The sequence below is a fragment of the Buteo buteo genome, chromosome 9 (genome assembly GCF_964188355.1).
Source record: "Buteo buteo chromosome 9, bButBut1.hap1.1, whole genome shotgun sequence".
Classification (NCBI taxonomy): Eukaryota; Metazoa; Chordata; class Aves; order Accipitriformes; family Accipitridae; genus Buteo; species Buteo buteo.
This window is the reverse complement of record NC_134179.1, coordinates 16137476-16156287: the sequence shown is the minus strand read 5'-3', so window position 1 is coordinate 16156287 and position 18812 is coordinate 16137476. Positions and strand designations below refer to the sequence as shown.

At 40.0% G+C, this 18812-nt stretch overlaps 1 protein-coding gene across 2 annotated transcripts in view; it reads right to left on the bottom strand.

Moving 5' to 3' along the window:
* Positions 1-1624: 1624 nt before the first annotated feature.
* The window catches only part of SPTLC3 (serine palmitoyltransferase long chain base subunit 3), an 89379-nt gene continuing 72191 nt past the window's right edge, over positions 1625-18812 (bottom strand). The window contains exons 10-12 of one of the 2 annotated variants that reach the window (XM_075036779.1): positions 6491-6626; positions 5367-5496; positions 1625-2970 (exon numbers count right to left, since the gene is read on the bottom strand). In XM_075036779.1, coding sequence (XP_074892880.1) covers positions 2857-2970; positions 5367-5496; positions 6491-6626 — 380 coding nt within the window. In that variant the 3' untranslated portion in view covers positions 1625-2856. The remainder of the gene's footprint in view (positions 2971-5366; positions 5497-6490; positions 6627-18812) is intronic. The other variant, XM_075036778.1, reaches the window with a different exon arrangement.

Below are 18812 nucleotides of genomic sequence, written 5' to 3'. Positions count from 1 at the left end.
CTTACATTTCCACTGGATTAAAATATGACAACTTGAGCAATTTTTATTTATTAAAGGCAGCTCTTCTTCAAAACCTTCTAAAACAATTACAGAGAACTCCATCTCCTGAGAACATGCATGCCTGAAGATGGAGTATATTCTAGGAAATATGTGATCCTTATGCTAGATGTACTAATTCCCTAATAAGTACTCCATCAGTTTTTTGATTAAGCTAGCTAAAATAGAGTCTCCAAGTGCTGATCAACTCTAAATCTATTAAAATTGATGTAAATGTGGAAAAACTCCACTGAAATTACACTGGTGGAAAAGCCAGTGCCAGACCATAACTAAGCCCCATGGGGAAAAATCTAAAAGTCTGAAGTTCCTGGGAGTTTATTATTACACCAGTGGAGCAGGGATTTCTCCCTAACTGTTCCCCAAGCCCAGGGACAGTCAGCCTGTAGTTTCTCTAATGTGTAAGGGATGGAAGAAATCAGAAGAGAGCATATAATAAATCAACTGACAGTCTCTGAAAAATAGCTGTCCTGTCTCCTTAATATGAGAGAGAGTAATGTTCTGAGGGCAGGAAGAATTTGGCTTTAGACAGAAAACATTCCCCTATAGGGGGAAAAAAGTGATCATTCTGTTGTTTAATCAGTCTCAGGCCTCTCTTTGAGGGAAATAGCATGTTGCCTGCAACAGCACATGTAATAATGTTTGCTGAAACATAAACTATGGCCATATACCCCAAGATGGAAGGTCAGAAGTCAACTGAGGATCTAGCCACAGATGTTCGACAAGAGAGATCAAAATGCAGTATATCAAATTCAGTACTTTTCCTCAAGGAACAGGTTGCAGAAATTTCTCAACCTATCTCCTTCACAGTAAAGTGCACTCACCCTGCATGTAACAAAGCTGTACATCTCAAATTGCCAGGTTAGTCAAAGACAAAGTTCACTTACCCTAATTTCTCCTTGTCCTGTGCTTGAGTATTTTAGTATTTATACAGTGAGTTTGCTTTTATCCACAAACACAGCTCCCTTGAACCTCTGTAATGTTTTTCAAGTCTGTCTACCAAAGCGAAGAATCATATGACACCATTTAGTCCTCCCCCAGCCCTTGATATATGTTTCCTAAAGCTGACATTTGATATTATGGAATGTGTTGTAATCAATTCTTAAAGTTATAGCACCACTGGATTTTTATTAACTTGCACAACAACAACAAAAATCCAAAAAAAATGGGCCCTCATAACCAATCAGCCTTGTTATATCCTGAAAGCTGCTTTAACAAGCAGGGAGTAATATAGTGTAATTGGTATTCCACAATTTAATTGTTCTGTTCTTAAATCTAATATTGCAGCTGTGGGTTAAGTTTACACCACAGCTTTCAAGAGAACATGAAAGTGTGCTACATCTGTGCAACAGAAAGCTAAACATCTCTCATCTGATGTGTTTACAATGACATTTGATAGCGTGGAATGGTTTGGAGTTCATTCTTAAAGCTGCAGAACCACTTTTCAACGCTGCAGAAAAGGGAAAAAGCCTCCAATCTCCTTCAGACAACTCAGCCCACATAAACCTGATGATAATGCTGCTGCAGGCATTGCAGGGAAGTTGCCGGCTGTAACAATTCCTTCAAGTATCTTTGAGCATTTGTCACTCAGGCAGTGGAAAAGGGGACAAGGACATCTTCCCCCTCAGATGACACAATCAATTATTTGAAAAACAAACCACTCAAAAGTCTGCAACTAGCCAAGTAAAACAACCCCTGACATGCATAAACCAGACAAGAATATGTCAAGAAATGTTATTAAGTGGATGACTTTAGCACATTTAGAAATGGTGGAGTTTTCAATTTAACAGGTGGCAGAATTGCTTACGGCATCTTGATCTTCACATTCTGTATAACTGACAGCTTCAGAATTATGTACTTGTTAGTGAATTTATTAAGCCCATAACTAGTTCAAGAAACTTAGGAATGGGCCCATAAATGTCATCTGCAGTTTGTGAACTGCAAGTATCTGACTGTTTTGATCAAGGTTTTTACAGGAAAGTTAAATGGTTATTAAAATTATTTACTACTGCTACACAAAAAGGGACCAAGCCTGCTGAAGAGCTTACACTGTGATAAGATGTGATAGGCTGTGGGTCAAATGCGTTAGCAGAGAAGCATTTCTGTTTATGTCTAAGCCCAAATTTTTGTACATTATGAAGCTTACAGTGTATTTAAATAGCTGAGAAAGGGTCTGAGGAGCGGAGGAGACATTTTCCCTTTCCCATAATCTGCTGTCTGAAATACATGATCTGATCAGGCTACTTTTCTTGTTCTCACCATGAGACACCTTCTAATATTTTCTGTCCTTGGAGAAATGCATGATAGGGCAACTTAGTTAAAGAGGTTACTTTCTGCTTATTTGTCTATAGCAGTCCACACCAATGTCTTGATTTATGCTCTTTAACAGATAAAAGCAATCTCACTGATGAAGCTCAGTTATATTACCATACTACACTGGAATAAATTCAGTTTTTAAACTTTATTATTTCAGTCACAATTAAGACTATCTGAAGCCTCTTCATAAAAAGGGGCCATAACAAAAGCTGAACATTAGCAACTTGATCAATGGATGCATTCATTCTGCATCAAAAATACCATAAGAAGGACAGATCTCCTGGGGACGCAAATCTGTATCGATATTTCAGTCTCTTGAATACAGAAATTTGATACAATAAAATGCAACACCTGAGCTTCCCCTCCTTTCAATTAACTGCATAACAAAAATTGTCCTTAGAAGGGAAGAAATGCATTCGTGTTTTTTAGTTTTTGGGTTTTCCCCCTTTTCATAGCAACATAATGTTCTCTTCATGGGTGGAAAACTTAATCTTCAAGTTCAAGCCTAGTTTCTTCATACAGTTCAGGATGAGATGACTTGGAATACCGGGAATATTTCAGATGTAGAAAATCACCCAATTCATCCAGAGCATTCAAAACCTGTAAGACCATTATAGTGTGTCAATTCTCTTAGAAAAGAAATGAAGTTCTAGTAACCTCTACTTCACAGCAGAACAAGAAGATCATAAAAACATCAATTAAAGAAAGTTTGAAGGGCAAACAGGCAAATTTTGCTTTCATTCTCCTGTAGTGAACGTCAATGCAGTCATAGATGTACGATAGCATCTACAAGAACAGAAATTACTCCTTCAGTAGGTTATGGTTTATTAGTAGGTATATTAATTGAGGACAGATGAAAAAAAATGACCTTTTTCTAAAAGCACAGGGAGATAATAATCCAGATAAAAAGTTATCTTTGGTTGTGCAAAAGGGATGTGTAAGGCAAAACTTCAATATTTCCCTATAGATCCCAAAGACTCGAGTTGCCACTGCATTTTCTTAGATGAGACTCAGCCCACAGTGCTGATCAGAGTCATCATAAATAGTCTGAACAGTTTGAGATATTTTTAGTGCATTCCATTATCTTCTTGTATTAATATCACAGGCCTAATTAAAAATGCATTAATATTGTAATGCAATTTGCTGAGCTGCATCCCTAGCTCTCAGCAGATTCAAAAAGTAGCCAGGGAACACTATACCATAGAGAAGCAGCTCACTGTTTTGCAGCATCTGATCTACATTCAAAAGCAGACAACCTTTTGGCATCAAAGCAGAAAACGGCAATTTTGATTTTGAGCCTGTTTTTGTTAAGCCACTAAAATGAGCTCAAGAACAAAAAGGAGTAATTTAGCAATGGTTTATGCAGAGAGATAGCTTCAAGGTCATTAAGGAAGTTATTCTTGGGAGCTTGCCCTTTCATGGATTGTTCCTCTTTTTAGTTCCAGGCTGAGATTCAAAACAAATTTTGCCAAAGGGAAAAGTTTTCATTGTGCTTGTTACCTGTTGTTACCCTGGGTTTCGGCACATTCACAAAGTGTTTGTCCTAAATACCTTCCATCTGCAAGTAATTAAATTCAGGGCATTTCCATTCCCCCATACTGTAAGGACATTTAAAGAATGCCACAAGTACTACGGCAATGATCCCACTTTCAAAGGCAAAAATATAGCATGTTCAAGAATGATGGCTGGGGAGTGTTTCAGACCTTCACTGCTACCAGGAAGCAGCAACGGGCAGGTAGCAGGAAGTGAAGATGCAATGATGGCCTCAAAATGTAATGGGCTTGACATTTGGGGGTGGGGGGAGAGGAAGAAAATCAAAGCAGTAACCTCGAGAGATTAGTCTTCAGATCAACTTCATCGCCTATTGCTAGTTACATAAGCCAAAATCTACACAAACAGAAAGCTGGCAACGACCAACACAAGTACATACCTATGCCCTGTTCCGTGCAATATTATCTTTATGGTATTATACATTGTTAATAATTACTGCACCTTTAAGAGCAGCAGGAATTTTACACTGCACACATGTAAGGCAGATTTTTCCATGTTGCTTGAGAGGGGTCTACACTGGCGTGGGAACTGGTCAGCCGGGCAGGGGTCTGGCCTCAAGCTCCACATGAATCTCGGGATGCAAATGGAGAGCCAGGGGCTCTCTGCAGGCACAAGTGCTTGTCTGCATGAAGGAGTGGCATCTTTAACTCGAATGCCTTCCATGTTCACAGATTTTTTGCTTTGACCATCATACTTGTGCAAAGAGAGGAAAAAGAAAGCCTGACATTTAATGTTAAGCCTCTGTGTTTCATGCCTCTAAGTTGGCTTAATCTGAGAATGAAAGAACGTACATCAAGCCAGGCTAAAAACACCTTCGGCAAGAAAGGGAGATGGAAAATTTTAAAGAGTTTATTTTAAACACATTTCTGACTGTGTTGGAATGGAGATTTAAGATGGAAGTCTTAACATACTCTTAACAGTATTTCTGATATCAGAGAAAGATACAGAACTGAGACAGGCCAGACAGCACCAGTTAAACTTCATTAGGTTCAAACAGTTCCAAACAGTTTGGTATTTCCACCTGTACCCCCAAGGCTGTCCCATATACTTCTGCAATTCAAGAAACACGTGGAAATATGGAACGAAAATAAGGTTATGGAAAACTTGATTTTCAATTATTTCCTTATCATTGCAGGTTTCCTACTACTATGATAGTTTTGACCTAGCATTTAACTTTTGTCTTGCTGTGCTCTTCATGTAGGTCTTTATTAGTGCTGACAGATTTGGTCATTATTAGAAATAGAAGAACAAAACAAATTAACTGTCCCATAATTAATTTTAAAAAATAAAATATATAGGGCTAAAATGCCTTTAAAGATGAAGTGGCAAGGCCAGAAAAACAAACGTAAAAATGAATTATTGGGATTGAAAGTAACAGACACACAGCTTCTCCCAACCTCCTTTGCATCTGAAGTTAATTTCAGCAGGACATCTGCTGTGCTTACCGTGTCTAACATCTCCTGTGTATGTGCAGCTGACACACAAAACCGAGCCCTGGATTCGGTGATAGGAGTAGCTGGAAACCCAACCACAACCACCCCGATATTTTTTTCTAACATGCGTCTTGCAAAAGCCCTAAGGAGAGAAGAAGAAGAAATAAAACAGAAGTAAATTATCTCCAATAAACTGACCACAGAGAGAAAACATTCAAGTATAATAAAACAATGGGTAAAATGCTGCCTCCAATTGAAGTGGATGGTAATATTCCCATTGAATTCAATAACAGCCAGAATTTTACCAGTAGGACTGAGATTCTTTGCTGCTTAACAGCTTATGAAGCCAAGTGGTTGTCAAATACTAGAAGCGTGATAGCAGAAAGAGTACTGTAGAACAGACATGATTCAATTATGTCAATGAAAGGCTTTGAGTGCAAATCAAAATGTGTGGGCATTCACAGTCCCTAAGCATGGAAGTTGGGCTTCTGGAAGGTATGAGAGCTGGGTTCCTGCACATCAACAGGAATAAAACAATTTATGTGATGGCTTCTTTTTTCTCGCAATTACTCTGCCAGTTTAGGAACCTTTTGTGTGGTATGTACTAGACCTAGAGCACATAGCCACCCTAATCTACTTGTAAATACTCCCTACAGCTCAACCCTTACGTTATGCTGCTACTGACTTCTGGTCTGCATGTCCAAGTCAGTGCACAGGTGCTGCTTGATAGGTACTGAATGATAAAACATGCAAAGACCAGTCGAAGATCAGATGGGGAAAAAGAACATCCATCCAAAACAATTCATACATCAAAGACAATGTATCTCTTCTCATGATTACAAATTAAAAAAAAAATCCAAATTCAAAATACTATCAAAAGTATTATTCCAGAGCAAGTTAAAAACGGATAGGAGAAATTTTAAAAATTCTGAATACTGGAACAGCTCAAAACTAAGTCCAGGGCCAAATTTAAAATAGAACATAACTACATGATATATTCACCTAATGATGTATGTTTCTCTTGTGAAGCATCTACCACACATAACTACATTTTTCACAGTGTACACCAAATAACCTATGAACTTGGATAGTGTTTATTTTGCCAATAGTTTTTTGGTTTTTTTTTCAGTACTTACCCTATCTTACCAGGCATATAAAGGAGTAATGGGACAACAGGAGAATCATCATTGCCATAAATGATGAAGCCCATTTCATGCAGTCGTCGTCTGAAGTACCTTGTGTTTTTCCCCAGCTGGCGCACTCTTTGGAGCCCTGCAATGAGTCAGTCAGGAGAACAGTCAGTGCAAAGATCATAACCAGAGTCTAGTAACAGGCAAGAAACAGGGCTGTGGGTAACAGTTCAAAAAAGTTTGGCTGAAATGGATATGTTGCTATTTGATTCAGAACAAAACCATGGAATGAGCTAAATACAACTATGTTGATTATTATGGCATTGTAGGACAGATGACTGATACTCCTGTACTTGTGAGGTGCTTTCCCACCAGCAGAAACAGTATGTCTTCTGGGGATAGATAGATGAACAATTCCCTTTATTGTATTGCGCTGAATAAAGCCTACTGAATGACATGCACCTATAGAGAAGTAGTTATGTCTCTGTGGATACAGGACATGTAAATAGAGTATGGTCTTTTCAACATATTCACTATAAAGGGAAACAACCAATGTCTACAGATGTTGATATAGCTGTCAGTATATGCATACCGTTTCTCATTAACAATTTTCCACAGGGGTCTTCTGTTATCTTAGCTAGTTCTATGCATACACATTAGGCTTTTTTTAATTATTCTGTGACTGCAATAAAGCTTAAAGTAGAAAATACTACATTTTGGGTCAGCTCAAACTGATGCTTTTGTTGCAATTTTTTAGACAGAGGAAAAGCATGCAATAAACTTTGTTATTACACAAGGTCTGATCTTCTGCAGAGTGTTACCAACATTCAGCATAACTCCAGTTACTCTAATATGCACCTACATATGTAAACCCTTGCTCAGTTTCTCTGTCCTCTTATCTTGCTGTTATTACCTCAATATCATCATCTGACAACAGACTTTAGTCATTCAAGACTTTCAGACACAAGTTCTGTTCTCTGCATTGCTCCTGGCCTCATTCAGTCACGAATGCACTGATGTGTCACCCAGCAAAACTGACAGAAAAGTTGAAAACAATTATTTTTAATGAAGGAAAAAGACAAAAAAAAGCAGAGAAAAAATGTGCTTGAAAACTCATCTCAGTCTTTTCTTTTGCAGTGTCACTAAGGAGGTGGTTTCTGACAAGTGCTGTTGGTTCCCCACCCATTGCATACAAAAGGGAAGAGCCACACTCAGCATCCCTGTAGGTAAGAGATATAGTATGTCCTTTCCCCATTCCACCTGCATTATATTTCATCAGCAAGCTGATATATGTGCTGCTCTTCCAATGCTGGAAGGTGCTGACAGGCCTGGTGCCACCTACCCCATACCCACATGCTGCTCTTTCCCACCCCCTCCCCAGTACCAGTCCTAGGTTCACACAGCCACACAATGAATTAAGCCAGGTCAGTCATCTGCCTGACCTTGCCAGAAAGAAAACTGCCAAACCAATGTCAAACAGATTGGTTCTCTAAACCTAATCACTGTGCAGCTGCTTGCGCCTCCTCACCAGAGGTGGTGGGAACATGTGGTAAGACTGGGATTTAGCAGGACACATCTCAGCTATGCTCTTAACTTTCATTTTCCTGCCATTCATCAGCCCATACTTTCAATATCACTTACATTATGTCACCAGACATGAACACTGAAGCCTCCAGTACAACTCATTTCCTCTTTTTCTCTTTGCTTTTAAGGTGCCTTTGTACAGATGTATTATGTTTTCACTCTCCATTTAGTTTTTCATCTTACTTTACTTTTCGTTCGCTTCATTCTTCATTTGCTACCTTCTGCTGTCACCTTTCTCTGACTGGATGCCTGTTTCCTAATTTCCCATCTTCCTCCTTGTAACCACAGTGGCCAGTTAGGCACTCGTAGCTGCTACATACCACCTTTGGCAGATTTGTCCTCAGACCACATTCTGTCCCACCACCTGCTGTGGCTTTTCTTCCTATTCCCTCTTGGCTAAGGTGGGGATTGGCACACCTATATAAACCTCTTTTCCATTAATCATTTCTGAGCGAGCATAGGTTTGAACAAGATCTACTGCTTCATCTGTTCTGTATCTTCCTGAGTCAAGTTTCTGTCAGTGTTCTGGCTGGGAAATTTATAGGGAAACTGGGACTTGCTTCACAGTGATCAGTATTTTGCTGAACAAATTAAAAGATCTCATAAACCCAGTGTATTTGCAACTTTATGCACAGAACTGCCCACGCAGACAACCTGTTAGTTACAGTTTCAGTCATTCAGTTTAAAGCATTCAGTGGAAGAGATTTGCTGGGTTAGAAAAGGCCACAAATAGTTTAACCATCTCTCTAATGCTGCTAAAACAAAACCAGCTGTGCCAGAGCAAGGAAAACAAATGAAACACAAAAGCATCCTACTACAAAGCTTTCCAGTCACTAATAAAAACAATAGTCTGTGGTATTTCCAAAAATATTTTTGGTGTAGTAGATCTCAAAGAACCAGGAGGAAATATTGAGGAGGAGGAGGAGAAATGGGGGCAGGGGAGATGGCAAGGAAAGGGAGTTAGAGAAGAACCACAGAATACTGTTTCTGAACTCTAAAGAGAGACTTTTTCCCTTGTTAGAATTTGTAAAGATGTTATTAGCACATCCTGAATGCCCAAATTACAAGGAGGAGGGTAGGAATTAACCTGAACTGGGGGCTCAAAACCACTGCTGCTTCTTGCTATCTTAGCAGCCCCTGAGCTAGTTTCCAAACTCAGTCTACAGCATTTGAAACTACTAGATTTTCAATTAGGAAAAGTTTTCATAAATGCAGATGTTCTTGGCGACTGCAGTTGAAGACTTGCTGCCTTCTCCTTTCTATTCAGCTCTTTACCACATAGCTGGAAACAAAGTGTCAGCCATGCAAGATTCCAGGCCGCTCAGTATTTATCGAACCATATGCGCATGGCCCAGAGTTGATCAGTTTGTCTCTACTTATTTTAGGTACTGGAAAGTTAGACTCCAAGGCAAGAGGGGGAATCCAGCAGAGGAAACATTAGCGCTGAAAGAGGAATTTCAGGCAACCCCCCAAAAGTTGAACACCTCTTCCAATCTTCCCTCGCTAGATCTATATCCTCAACAATTTTGCGATGGGATGGATCCCCTTTCGAGACTCCCTATGGAACTAATTTCAAGCCAGCCAGTGCAAATGCAAAAAAGCCACTTTAATGTTTTAGCAACATCCCAGAATAGTAATTTCATTTGCAGGGATGCATTAAAGAGCCAAATAAAAGATCAGAGCACTCACATATATCTGGAGGGAAAAAAAGCACATTAGGAGACGATTGCTACACACACTGTATTTGTGGGTGGCTGGCTGGGAGGAACCTATTTCTTTACCAAGTGTCAACACTTTCCTTTCTCATGTTAAGTTTTGTGGTCAAGGACCACATACATGCATCATATACACAGCCATCTTATATGCTGTCCTGATAAGAGCAATAAAAACCTTAAAGTTTGTAACTGTATTTCAACGCTCTTTTTCATTCCTTTATGGGATCCTCCAACGTCAGATAAGGAGGCAGATCTGAGCAAAATGTTTATTTTGGTCTCATTGGCCCAATTTTTCCCCCACACTGCAGATTAAACCAGTGTAAGAGTGATGAATTCACTTAGAATCAGATCTTAGTCCAAATTCACTGTGGTATGTTTAATCAAAGACACCGCATTTAAAAACTATTTTCTTTGATTCTTGAGGCTCTGATCTTGCATCCTTTACTATTTATTGAGTGAAAATCTGCAGAGTTGGACCCCTGAGGCAAAACGATCTATCTGAGTATAAGAATTTACCTGGGCGGCACTAATTAGAGGATCAGGTCCTTAGTAAATATATTTGTTCAAAAATTCTTAGTTTGCAAACTTCTTGAGGATTTACAGTCTATGCAAATAGCTTAGAGCACAGCACGCAGGATATCCAGATAGTTATATTCCATAAAACATGTGAACCACAACACAGCATATGTTCAGAGAAAACAGGCTGGATGGGGAAAACTGACCCTTAGCTAATTAAAACTAAGTCCACTAATACTCCAGAGTTTTCAGTGAAGGTTGAACATGACCTTCTTAAGAGCTCTACATCTTTTTATTAGCTGAATTAAGAAGGAACAGAAAGGGAGAAAACTGAACAATAAAGGATTCTTAAATTTCACAAGTTATCTTCACATTGCTTGGAACATACAGTGATACACAGCCAGCTTACTGGGATTTCGTTGAAATACAGGATTAATTACCTGGATGGTGCAACAAAACCAGATTTACTGCATCTGCAATCCACCTACTGCTGGCAAATTTAGAGTTTACATTTGTTGCACTGCTTTAAAAATATTTGGTTTACTGCAAAGTTCTAAGGTGTTGGCAATTCTGGGAAAAATGCTGATTGTATTTTTATTTGACACACATTATTGCATATTGCCAGTTTTAGCTCATTAATTTCTGCAGGCTTTTAGAAGGCTTTATAGCTCAAAATTAATATGGTTTAGTTTAAGGAAAAATGCAAAGAGGAGGCGAGAGAGAGAAATGATAAAAGATAGTGGCTTGCTCATAATATCTTTGAAGCAACGAGCTTTTTAAGAGAGCCACTTGGAGTAACGGACTTGGTAGACGCTTTGTCACATGCCAGGCTATGACTTCAGACCTGCTTTCATTGAGGAGCTGCTCTGGAGTTTGACAGCAGGAAGGCACCCTGACTACGTGTCTGAGAGCCTGATCTCAGGTGGGTGTTACCTAGCACAGCTACACACAATTCAATAGAGTTTTGCTATTTATGCCAGCTGAGGACCTTATCCTAGCAGCAAAAGAGGTAGTAAAACTATCAGCTCTCTGAAACAAAAGTTTGTTTTCCTCCTTCAGAGATGTCTGCTTTTCACTCCTGCAAGATTTTAATAAGCAGAGAAGCTGGCTGCATTCAATTCCTGCAAAAACATTCTACCTTTAAACTCTTCCTGTAGGCTTCTACCCTTGGAAATTCTGACTCACTATATTGAAAACAGGAATAAGCAACCTGTAGCCTTTCATATCAAGTTCTCAGGTGTATTTTAATTGAAGGAGAGCTATTTTTCCTGAACCCGTTCCAGGAAAGATAATCCCACACCATACTTTTTTTTGGCATGTGGTGCATTCTTCAAGACACAAATCCACCTGCTTTAATCTTCTCCAGCTGTTGTTTCACAGAGTCTTTCTAGATAATTAGTTACACAATCAAGCTTTTACATACCGGTGTCAGTGTGTCTCTTCAATCTGTGTTCCTTGGATGGAGAACTCCACTCCCTGCCCTCCTCTACTAACAACTAGATAGTAAAAAGCAAACTTTCATAGGCTGAAAAAAAATTTGGAAAACAATAGCTCTTCCCCACTAAACTGTTGCAGATGGACAGATTTTCTTTTTTTCCTCTGGTTCCATTATAAGAGTAACACACATGTACCTCCATGTGTATTAAATCACAAATAGAATGCTATAAAACTGGGGTGCCTAAAGGAAATATGTTCTCAGATAAAAAATCTTTATAAAAAAATAACTTTGCTGTGAATTGGGGAGAAGTGAAGACATTTTCTTCTACAATCTAATGCCAGCTAGAAACCTAGTAATTTCAACTTAATTCAGCTGCTAAATAAGCCCTTAAGGACTTATTTAGTCAGTCCAATTTTATCTGTGAACTGCTGCAAAACACTTTCCAGACCAGGTTAAGGGAAGAAAAAGTGGCAATTTCAGCTGAAACAGAAAGGAGAAAAATTGTACAAATTCTGTCATTTTTACCTTATTTCTTGAATAAGTCAGCTATGACTATCCAGCAGCTTATCTATATTCAGATATACAATACAAGCATTCAGTGTCCTGCACGAAAGCAGGGACAGAGCAGCCAGCCTTGGCTGAGCCTTATTTACTCCCAGCACAGGTGATTAATCACAAAGCAGGTCAGTCCCGCTGCTGAAAGCCAGCCAGTGCACAACGTGCTCCATCTGTATCACATTAGGTGTTTCGGAAATGCCAGTGATCTAAATGCCGTTAGAAAGGGCACTTCTCTCCTTTATGCTCCTCAGGCTGATAACGGCACTGGATTCCTTGGACAGTGGTAAGCAGTATCTGGAATGGAGGAGGGATCTTTGTGCTCTATCCTGGCAGCAAAGACACCCTTAAAAGGTGACTGTGTTGCTGTCCCTGGGGAAAGCTTAGCTTTCTTTGCTGGGGGACAGGCTATGAGTCACATCCAAGTGTGATCGCATCCCTCCTCTGCTTGCAGTTCATACCTATTTGTGAATGCAGGGGACACCTATCCATGGCTAGGGTCTGCTAAAGGACTACAGCACTGGTTTAACTTTGAATATGGAAAAAGTGACTTCAAATGAAGTAGAATTTGGTCAATTCTCAGAGCTCTTGCAAATCACTGCAAACACTATTACTCCAAAGCCCCTGCTTGTTCAGATCTACTGACCCTCCACGGATGCCTTTGGTTTCCTGTAGGAGGTGGACCGCGTGGCTGGTGGTTCCACTGGAACAACGTGTCTTACTCATTTTGAGTAAAGATGACAGAATTTAGCTCTGTTTCATCAGTCACTGCTGGGAGAACATCTGTGATGTTCAGGTTAGACAAATAATTATCATGACAGCATATTATCATCATTAGCCTCTTCACTGTCATAGTGACTGGGAGCCCTAGACATGGAGACAATGCTGTGCAAACAGGGAATAAATTTGCTTAAGTGCTTTAAATGTAAGCACATACTTATTGGGACTATTAACTTAAAATTTAGCCAGGGTTCAAGCATTCTGCTTGATGAGGACCCAAGAGAAGCAATCACCTCAGAATGAAGCAACAAAATGAGAATTTGAGATGGAACAGTAAAAAGATGTACTTTAGTATGACTGATTCTGCAAGTTGTTTTGAGCAGGTTCAAGGGGTCTGTCACTAAGTAGCTTGCAGTATTAAAGCTTACAGCTATAGTTTCATGATCAGTTCAGTCTGGTGCAGATTTATTTTGCTGCAAATGGGATCGTTCCTCTCAGCTCCAGCTGCTCAAGTCCTGGCACTGGGATTCATGTAGCCATATGGTAGATTGGCTTGGGGAACCAGTTTGGCTGCAGGCTAACCATTTGTGGGAGGGTCACTTATTTTTCAGCTAGATGAGTTCTCTGATTCAGTTCATTGCATGGCTGCATGAACACTAATGCTGGCATAAGGAAAAGGGGCACGAATAAGAGGATAGGCAGGGGGGGAAAGGCAAAAAGGAGGGCAAGACTGCCCTTCCTTGTACCAGTGCTGGTTTATACCAGGTTGTAGGGATGTGAAACTAAGGTTTTTGAATTTACAGAGGACCCTGACAGGCAAAGCCAATGTTTTCAAAAGATTGCTGAGCACAGATAGCAGTGGAAAATGTTGGAAGCTGAGCATTTTAAGAAGCTGGTCCTCCAGTTATACAAAAATCTAAGGCAGACGGAAATGTTTTAAAAAGGAACCTTTTAAAAACAGATCTTTTTAATGCCAGGCCAAAACAGAAAGCAGCATTCTACAGCTTCTCACAAACTGAATGAGCTCAAATGCAAGAACTCAAAGTCTGCTAAAAACAAAAATGAAAACTAGTAGTTGCAAAAAGATATACCAATCAGCACAAATGGCAAAGTAAATTAACATTTTAAAGAAACACTTTCTATCTAAACAACCTCAGGAATTATCTTTTAAGATAACAAGGACAGTAGATTCCTGAGGATAGGGTTTTAAATTTTTCAGCATCCCATAAAAACATATTAAAATGCCTACTGTTCCTGGTGAATTATTGTTTTCCATGCATGAAACAGAAAAATGATGCCTTTGCAAATGCTGCAATTTGCTTTTTACACCACTATAATCTATTATTAGTCACCAAGAAAATTGCTTTAGATTTCCTAGCAGTCTTAACTCTGTCTGCCTAGTGGTTCTATTTTTTACCTATCAAATTTAAGTGTAAAAATATGCTTTTGGTATTCTCAGGCAGAAAGAGGAAAAAAAAAAAGGTCCAAGGTCACAGCTGGAGGGGCTGTGTTCCATGCAAGTAAGTGTACTTGAAAATTTGTGCAGGGTCCAAACACTCTGAGTCAACTACAGTCTCATCATGGGGATAAAACCGGCAAGGCAGCTGCCAAGTTTCCTGAGGTATCTCCAGTGGGGTAATGAGAAGCCATGAGGAGAACATATAAGGAATATTTATATTATGAATTATAAAGAGTAAATGGCATGGGAACTTCTGCTTCCCATATCTCCTAATAAATGAGGGGAGACACATTTGAGATGAAAAGGCCACAAAGGCTTAAGAGAGATAAAATGATTTTTTTTTTTTTAATAGACTATATGAACTGAACTGTGGAACTTGCTGCTTTATGACATTACTAAAGGAAATAGAGCTGCCAGAAGTTCATATGCTTTTGAACAACTTTATTATAGGAACTATGATAGTACCTATGACATTATGTTACCAAGAATAAATGTGTCTTGTTCTACAAGCTGTTATTTTCAGAGAGTCCTGTGAAACACGGCATTGAAAAACACCAGGACTTGTGCTCTACTAAAAATATGATTTTATATAAAACTGGAAATACATTTGCAATTTTTGTTGTCATTCTCTGACTCTTCTGATGCAAGTCACTCAAGAAAAAAAGGACTTGGTCATAGTGACCCCAATCTACCCCTCCCTCCCAGGCAGGAACAACTGTGCATATAATTTTTGAGGGAACTACTATCTTCTCCTAATTGACCATTTTTTGTGCTTCATTTTCTCAAGGCAGAGCAGAAAACATGGCAAAAGAAGGAAACTGTAATAGCTGGCTGTGGGCTCTGCAGTATCCTCCCAGTTACATTCTCATGACATTAATGTCTCACAACTATCACAAATATTGATCTGGGACATACCCATACCTTGATAGATGGTTTCTGTGGGAGATACCATGTCTTCTCTGTATCTTTTTACTTATGTCAGCGCAAGGCTTTTAAAATGAGAACTTCCCATCCAAGTTGGAGTCTCCTGCTACAAAGGAAGGTAAGCAGACATCTTGCTAGTACACTTCCACAGCAGTTTGCTGACCAGAGAAGAACAAGGAATGTCTGAGGTACCAGAACTGGTTTTGGAGAGTCATGTGTTTGCTGCAGTTTCTTGCAGACACATTTCTCCCTCTTCATCTCCTTCCCCACACAAGGCCCTTTTTGTTCACAGCGTCTCCACCCCATCTTCTCAGCCTCTTTATTTTGGTCCTAGTCTCCATCCTTATCACCCGCTTGTTATCTATTCCCTGTTGTGTCTCCTTTGCTTGTCAGAGTCTCTTCTCTGTTAAACCTTCCTGGCTTACCTGCCTAAGTGTCTGACAGTGCAGGATGGATGCAGGTGCTCAGAGCCCCAGTCCTCTGCCCAGGCTCCAGGTGGGGGATGCTCTGTTCAGGCCCCGGAAACTGAGCTGTAAGATGCTCCTTCACTCAGTGGATCTTGAGATTTGTCAATGTTAATTTCAAGTACAGATTTTTTTAGAGACTTGTAACATCACAAGGCTCAGATGGTATTTCACAGACATGGCAAAAATTATAAACTTGAGTGTCACAACCAAAATCTTCATCCCAAAGCCTAGAGAAACTGAAGATCTTCAGGGGGAAAAGGATTTTTAAAGTTGTTCCCCCCCCCCCCCCCCAATTATCAACCCCCCCATATGTATATCTAGCCTTCTTCTGAGGAAGGACTGAACCTTTGTGTAAATATGAAAAAATTGTAGCCTGAAACTGACACCTGCCATTGATATTTCCAGCCAAACAGTTTAGGTTTCATAAAATTATTTTTAAAGTGCTAACCTGTTCCTTCCTTGTAATGAAGCCATAGCCCCTGTGTCCATAAACATCTATTCATATCCTGCAGTTATTTATCCAGTATACTGATCCTGTCCTGGAAATGCATACCCTGATTCCTTTTCTAAACAACTATATTCTTACTAACTGAAAATGAAGGAAGAAAACATGGGAGATCAATCATTTGGATACACACCAGGATAAACACAAGCAGTATCGCTGCATTTCTGGCCTCTGGCATTACTCACTATATAATTCCACCTATGCTTCTCTTTTCTAGATCACCTGCTTAACAAATTAGTGGAGAATAACTAGCAAGAAATTGAAGGGAATGTAAAAGCATCATATCTGGAAAAATATAAAAGAAGACTGTGTGAAGTGCTAAAAAAGATAGAATAAAGAGTTTTCAGAGCAGCAATTTCAATGACCAAATCAGTCTTCCTTCTCTTAGTTTTCTATTAGTCTACTGAGGAGTCAGTCATGAAGTTCAGATGTAAGAACATGCTGGGTTAACACATTTGTCACCCCGTTATTTTGAATACTCTTTTCAAAAAGCACCTTCTAGTTAACATGGATCTTTTTTAGCAAACTCTAATTTCATTCTTTTCCAAAACATTCCCAGTATTTTTTGCAAGGTACTTTCCCCTACAGAAATGCCCTCCGGAGGACAAGCCCATCAGTGGACATCTCTTATAATGGATTCCCCAAATCATCCTGTGGGAAGAGAATGCCATTTGAAATAAATTGCAAAATAAACTCCTTTTATCGATTCAACAGGCTTCCAGAGAACAAAGGGTGCATACCACCCTGTGGCAACTCCGGTTCACTTGAAACTTTTCTGCCAGGTGTCTCTGCTACATGGCTCATGCTCTCACAAGGACGGCTCACATGCAGGATTCACCATTTTCTATGACAGTGGACCAAAAGAATGCAGCCAAGGCTGCTGTTGTCCTTGGACACAAAAATATCTAAGAAGACACAGTGCTTTCTTCTTTCTGTTCCCCCCTCCTTTCTAAGCCACCACCTTCCTCTCTCTGATGCCAAAGCAGCATTGTAGTGTGGTCCAGCATAACATTTTTTCCTGTGTTTTGAGTTGCGGGTTTTTTTTTTTTTATAGTCCACAAGACAGCCTAATGAAGGGAGACCCACATGAAAGAAAAACAAATAGACTAAAATAATGAGTCTGGCTCAGAAGGACAAGAAACATTTTTTACGCATCATAGCCAGTTTGCTAGCCTTTGTGCAATACTCGTAAGTTGTGATATATGATTTATTTATTTGTCTTTATATTAATTTGCATTTCATATTACAAGACAAATTTAAAAAAACTGACAGAACACCGATTTATTTCATAAAGGATTTGCAGAAGACTTAATAAGCACTTACTTTGTGCAGAAATACAAACATCGTGTCATTAAACAGCACTGCTTCTGGAAGAGAAAGGCTGCAAACTCTTAGCCCTAAGACAGTCTCGTCTTGAACCAAGTTCTCCTATTAGCCTGCTCTGAACTGCATGCAGAATCACGCTAGCTGAAGACCATTTTTAAGAGGCTTTGAAGGTTTGGAAATGCTCTGCGTGTTTAATATTTCACTCGCGACCGCTGTGAGAGCCTGCAGCCTGTAACTGCAGGGCAGGCGCAGTGTAAGGCCGCCCTCTGACGGCAAGCTTTTCCTCCAGCTTAGCGCGGGGAGCAGCAGGGGACGGCCTGCACCTTGGTCCCCAAGGCCCAAGCACCACTTCAGAGCTGGTCTCTTACGTTCGACCGGATGTAGGCACCAGCACACGCAACCTCGACCTTTCAAACCGCAAGTCAGAAACGGTTGTTGTGCTCTGACTTCTCTGCCAAAATGACAAAAGCATCGTTTCCTCATCGTCCGCACATCGCGCTGGAGTTTTGCTGCACTTTGTCATTGCACTCAGCAGAATTCAGTGCTGGGACTGGATTCTCTGTCCCTCCTTTGGTACACTAGGGTCTTGTAAATTCTGGCTTCGCTGAAGGGCTGTGATAAATGTCTTAATAGCCTCGTGTCTATCATGGTTTGAAACTTCCCTCTAGGGCACTGCAACTGAAGAGTGCGGAGCAGTACCTCACTTGCTCTCATATAGCCTTTTTCCTTTCTGTTCCCACCTTACCCCAGTCATATCTCTCAGGGAGGGCTAATACAGAATTACTCTGTTAGTCCTACACAAGGTAAGGGAAAATAGCACAGCACGGGGCTGCTGGACCGGTGTAAAAGAGATTGTGATTCAGAGCAGAACCTGTATCTTCAACCGCATGTTACACAATGACATGATTCTCAGGCATTCCTGACAAAACCTGTGCAAATTCAAACCCCACCACTCCGAGTTAGGATTTAAGCCCTAGAACATTGAATACATCTCAGTATCACTTTGATGCAGTAGCAGATAGATATGTCACAGCTATTTTGCTGCTTGCTGCATAGAAAGCATGTTACGCAGAGGACTGGACAGTAGCTGCATCTGCAACTTCAGGAAAGGAATATAAA